At 40.2% G+C, this 6,038-nt stretch overlaps 1 protein-coding gene across 1 annotated transcript; it reads right to left on the bottom strand.

The window, feature by feature from the left end:
* Positions 1–3,694: 3,694 nt before the first annotated feature.
* LOC137046905 (odorant receptor 131-2-like) lies at positions 3,695–4,915 on the bottom strand. The gene is made up of 2 exons (XM_067424364.1): positions 4,819–4,915; positions 3,695–4,672 (listed from the first exon to the last, which is right to left on the bottom strand). The coding sequence occupies exon 2, from the start codon at positions 4,667–4,669 to the stop codon at positions 3,695–3,697; it is 975 nt and encodes a 324-aa protein (XP_067280465.1). The 5' UTR covers positions 4,670–4,672; positions 4,819–4,915.
* Between the last annotated feature and the right edge of the window lie 1,123 nt (positions 4,916–6,038).

Genomic DNA, 6,038 nt, shown 5'->3' with positions numbered 1-6,038 from the left:
ACATCTTCCCTTTTTAAGAATGACTTCAGTGCCGTTCTTTGTTCTTTTCTCAGAGAAAAGCTTAACTCCAAGTCTTCCAGAATCGCAGTCAAAGCTGATTCGAAAGACCGCCGCCGTTTGCCAGTTTCTGTGTTTACTAGAAGCACGCAAACGTAACTCGGCCGTCGTCATTATGGCCCTGCCCGCCGAATCTATACACGATGTGATTGGCCTGTCCAGAGTGAGGCGAATACAGCTCAGAAGGGTATGAAGAGTTCCTAGACGACACTTGCGGGCAGATTAAATTTGCTGCCGCTAGGGTGTGTCTAGATTTCTAGGCTACATGTACTCACCATCATGTGGTTTTTCATTTAACTTACAAACACAAATAAAGATATTCTTTATTAAACCTGAGGGATTTCTGTTCCTCCATTTTTAAAGTCCATTCCTCTCAAACTTAAAAAATGCAAAAAAGTCAGAAAGGCAACTTAAAAATTACTAAACGAGTGGTCTAATCCAAATCTTCTTATGTCTTCAAGTCTTCTGAAGAGACACGGCTTTATATGATGAATATATATTTAACAAGACGCACATACTTGGTAAACACGGAGGTTCAAATGATTGCGTGACACACAAAAACAACATGAGCAAGTAAATGCAGAATTAAAATTCTTGGATGAGCCAAGAACAGTTACAGTTTGAGAGCGGCCATTTTGATGAGCTTTCTTGTGATTAGAGCTGTGACGCATTGCATTGATCATCTGAAGTGCACGTCCTGCTGAAACGGCACTCTTCAAAGTGAGAGCGCAAACATTATTTAAAGCGGCACTCCTTAGTGAAAAGATCACCAGATCACATTTAGTTTTAGTATTCAAAACATATTAGATGGTTCATTCTTACGTACTGCATTAATAGCGGGAGAGGCAGGGCATATAGCCAGCATGGGAAGAGATGCTATCTGTATTAAAAGAGTAATGCGTGAGGGAAAAAAAAAGTTTAAAGCGTTTCAGTGACATTATTACATTAAATCATACAACGATTATATGCGAGAGAGGGCTTGCGTTCAAGAACCTGTTGAGAGTTCTGTTCTGTAGGAAGGCTATGAAAAGTATTCACATCCCTGCACAGCCTGGAACATAACAACAAGGTTGCCTGCTAAAATTCGCATTCATGGGTCGCGGAAAAAATGCGGACTTGGCAACACTGTGCAGTTTAGTTCTGTTGACATTTGACAACTAACTTAATGTGTCACTTCGTTGCTCTGATTGGTTGTAGGTCTATCCAATTGATGTCTTTCCTGGTTCGAATGAAACACGCCCCATAATCACAGCCCAATGGAGCAGTTTCAGACTCATATTCTGACTAGAATTGAGTATGACCACGTCAGGGTAGGGACTGAATGCATCACAGTGACGATGCTCCCCTCTTGCTTGACCTTTCTTTTTTGTTGGATGAAAGTCAAGGGTTTGTACCTCATGGTTCAGTCCCCTTCAGCTTTGATTGTAGGGTTGTGGGGTGGATAGAGTTGAGGGATATTTGTTCTTGATGCTCTGATCTCACACTCTGGCACCTTCGATCTACAAGGTGAAGCGGTCATCAAGAAGTTTACAGGGTCCGAGTCTGGGTCTCAGCTAGCTGCTTTCAGGATATATATTTGGGTGTCCGTGAGGTTTGAAAGAGTAATATGTAGCATAGATAAAGGAAACATTCTGTCTCGCTCTATAGGCAGATTGATAGAATGGGCCTTGCTATACGGACACTCAGTGCCGTTTCTAGGCATAGGCAAACTAGGCGGTCGTCTAGGGCGCCAACAGCTAGGGGGCGCCAGTGAGCCACCGCCCCAAAAAGATTTTTTAGTTATTTCATATTTTATTATTAATATTTCGTACTTTTGCTATTTCGAGGCATTATGATTAGTTGCGATTATTGGAGTGAAGACGCCATGGTGATAGTGGCGCTGCTGTAATGAAATGAGATCATGTAGAGAGCAGCAGGGAACGTCGTCATCCGTGGCGTGCTTTAGTTTCATCATCATGAAAAGGTCAAAGCCATCAGGGGCTCAGTATCGTAAAAAGAAAACAGAGGAAACATAAAAAAGAAAGCAAAATATACATGTTAGCCTACTTATTGGTTACTTGTTCTCTACTAAGCTGGTCGCTCTATCATAACGTTGAGCAAAACATTACATTGAATATTAGTACTGGACGGACCACACGCCATGCTCATTTATTTCATGTGCAGAACATTATAGCATAGTTAATTTGAATAAAGAAAACATTACATCAGAGATAACTGTTTAGTGTAATTTTATCAAGTAATACCTTCATAACCATGGTTGTCACTAGGTCCTTTTTTAAGAACTTATGCCTCAACCCCCCCCCCCCCCCCCCCTAAATAATATGTGAAAAAATATGTGATTAACCTTTAAAACATATGAAACTGGCGCGAGGCTTCGGCTACGGCTTCGTCCCGTCTTTTCGCCTTTGTGTCACTGTGTTCTTCAATCCGCAGCGGCAGATTGTTACTATGGCCTGTGCTTTATTATGCATGTCGACTCACTTGTGTTTTTAGCAAGATGCATTTGTGTATTCAGCTAAGCCGTTGGAGGGCGGTTGTATGTTCAAGGACATCCTGCCCCTTCACTCACCCCTCCAAGGTTTGGAGTGGCATTTATCAGTGGGTCTTTGAGCAGAGGTAGATTGCCTTGACATCTCTCTTGCTGCCTAGGTCAGTCACCACGCCCAGATCATCTGAAATGATCTTTGCTTGGTAGATGACAGTTGTCATGGGCAGAACGCATTGCATCCCATGCTCTTATTTACCACACTCTCTAATTATTAACTGGAGTTTAAGTATGGTTAAACACTTCCATCTAGACAGGTACCTCCTTAATCGGTTGATGCAGGACAAATTAAATGATGGTGAGTGGTCCACAAGCATTAGTCTACGCAAGCATCTATGTTTTGTATCCCCCTTACAGCTCTGCTCTTGGGCTCTGAGGCCTGTCTCACAGAGACAGAGTAAGGTTTTATACACTGGTGTGTTTACACATGCTCCAGTCCAGACATTGGTCATCCAGATGGTGTTCCCCATAGCATCAACACCAGGATGGGTCAACACCTTATCAGGGAACAGTGCTACATACACATCCTGAGATGTTTATATAAATATGAATACTGTATATTTGTTAATAATTGAAGAATACACTATTTATTACACAAGCTCATATAAGGGTGGTTTATTTACACATGATGAACTATACATAAATCCAAAAGAGTACAAATGCATAATACAGGCTGTCTGCATTTATAATTATAATCATATAGAATTTTATTCTTATGAGGTGTTAACAGATTTTCCTTTTATGGTACTTTTATCCTTAGTTAATATTTTACCCCAAATTGTTAAAATTTGAATAAAATTGACTGTAATTTCAGCACCCAGGCGTGTAGAAACTCATCAATAATAGCTTCTATATTAGAATATAAATTAATAAATAACTAAAAACATAAAAACATGTAACGAATACATAGATATAACTTAATAAACATTATGTTAAATTATGATATATCATATACAGATATATCACTCACTCACATATTGTCAGCTGTCAACTGTCTTTGTCAACTGTCTTTGTACTGTCAACAATCTAAAAGAGTTTGGTGAACAAGTTTAAAAAATTTGATATTTCCATGCATGTCAAAAAACCAAACAGTTAATGTACATTAATAGAGGGCTTTACTTTTCCTGAACGATAACAGAAAAAATATTTGAACAAGGGCCACACGGCTTCATCTCTCATACCATAGATCAGAGGACTCAGGCAACGTGGTAGAATGAGAATAATAAGAACACTTAAATATCTGAGATTAACGAAGAGAGATGGGTTGGTTCCGGTCATCATGTACAGTGTTCTTTCTATTGTGGCATACAGGAAAGAAGTAAGACACAGTCCCAGCTGAATCAAGTGCAACAGCACCGTTTTAAGGGCTTTTTTAGCTGAATCTTTATCAGAGGATGCAGACCTGGCTGTGATCATAATGCTAATGTACGTGAAAATAATGATCACTGCAACTGACACAAAATAAAGAACATCAAACGCTTGATATTTATCAAGCTGCCATTTGTATAGAAACAATTTTTCAAATGTGCAAAATATAATACTAGTTAAATAATTGGGGTCAACAGTTAAAACAAAAATAATGTCTACTATTATATGTACAGAACTAAGGAACCAGATGATTCCTAAGGCGATTCCAGTTTTTTTTGTTGTGGCGATGCTGCAGTGCCTCAGAGGGAAGCAGATCGCCACGTACCGCTCCAGAGACATCACTGCTAGAGTCAGAGGAGCATTACGGAAAGTGCAGTAGCAGATAAAGGATAATAGAGTGCATAGAGATTTTGGTATAGGAAGGAAAAACTGAGCCAATATGTACATTATGATTGAAACCAGCAAAAGCACAGAGTCATTCATGAGCATGTGGCCAAAAAGAATGTAGCGTGGCGTCTCCTGGAATATGCGTTTGCTTCCAAGAGCAAAGAGCATCACACAGTTTACAAAAACAAAGAAAAGAGATGTTAACACAGCCACTGCACTTTTAGTATTGAGACCAACATCCATGTTTTGATAAAAGATTTGCTGATGATAAGTGAAAGATGCATCCTCAGCTGTGCCATTGGACCCCGCCATAAGCTGAAATACAAGAAACAGTGAAACAAAGCTTATTTGAACAGTGTATACTAATGATCATGCCCAATGCAGTTTTAATGATTTTTTCTGTCTGTTAATTGTGATTTAAAATGTAATATTTTAAAAGGTTTACATAAGACGCAACAGACCTGTTAGACAAACGTGTTGCCTTTTTTCAGTAAATAAGTCAGACATCAAACTTCCATCTGCTCCAGCTACAGATTCCACAAACACAGACACTGCTCCTGAACATAAATAGATAAACAGTAACAGACAGAACCACATGGGTTAGGGGTGGGTGGGTGGGCAGTTGGAAACCAAGCAGCAACCTCCCACCGTTTCTGTTGAAGCCAATACGGAAGTAACTTAAACTGCAATTCATCGATTGGCCACTTGAGACAGGCTCCAGAAGGGAGCAGAATCTCATTTAGCCCCATGTTAAAATGCCCAACTTTACAGCAGAAAAAAAGAACATGTTTAAAGCCTGGTACAAATTGTGGTTTTAGTCTATACGGCTAATTTTGCCCTTCATGACACTGTGAGGGGGTTGAATTTTGAGAAATCATTTATTTACATTATATAAAGCCTTAAAGTTCTGCAAAATTTTGGGCGTGGCCACTTTGATTGACAGGTGGATAGCCATTTATCCGCTGTCTGTTAGACTATGTTTATATGTGTGCGGCTATTTTCATAAACAGACATTTCAACCACTCAGGTAAAAAAAAAAAATGTGCACGTACCCATGTATATGCCGTCAAATGCATGCCAAACCTGTAGGTGGCGGTGTAACGAGAAGCTCAAGCCCATGTAAGCCAATCAGGTGGCGCTGGCTGTACCGCAGACTAGTTGTTTGTGTTGGAGAGAGAAGTTCTGCAAAATTGCTGACCTCCAAGCACTCATTCGTCTATGTTCCTTGACATAATGATGCAGCTGTCTTGGCAAATACAAACACACGAGAAGAGTTTGCACCAACATAAATGCGACTGCTAATTTGAACGCTTTCATGATCACATCACACTTTTGACATAGGTGTAAGCTCTGGTGCATACTGTGACCTGGCTGCCTAAACACCTGTTTGTCTCAGTTTGCATACATACGAGTTTCAAAATCTTCACTCTGGTCAGAGTTTTTCGACTTGTTTTCAGAACTCTCAGTTTGCGTGTGAACGAAGGGCGCAAACGAAGGGAAATGTCTCTGTTTTTCAAAATAACCATGTACGTGTTAACATCATGTCATCGTGTCACCTCAGCTTCGCCCATGTCCCGCCTCTTTGCCCATTTTCTGTTATCTGGGAGTGACACACTGGCAAAATTGCAACGGCCAGCTCGTCTCTACGCTTCAGAACTGCTCTTCGGAATCCTATGGGTGA

This window comes from Pseudorasbora parva, chromosome 18, assembly GCF_024679245.1.
Source record: "Pseudorasbora parva isolate DD20220531a chromosome 18, ASM2467924v1, whole genome shotgun sequence".
Taxonomy (NCBI): domain Eukaryota; kingdom Metazoa; phylum Chordata; class Actinopteri; order Cypriniformes; family Gobionidae; genus Pseudorasbora; species Pseudorasbora parva.
Note: the sequence above shows the minus strand (reverse complement) of the source record. Positions and strands in the feature narration are given on the sequence as shown.

What these genes read in the sequence shown, in the direction of transcription:
- LOC137046905 (XM_067424364.1), bottom strand. Translation starts at nt 4,669, where the DNA reads ATGGCGGGGTCCAATGGCACAGCTGAGGATGCATCTTTCACTTATCAT.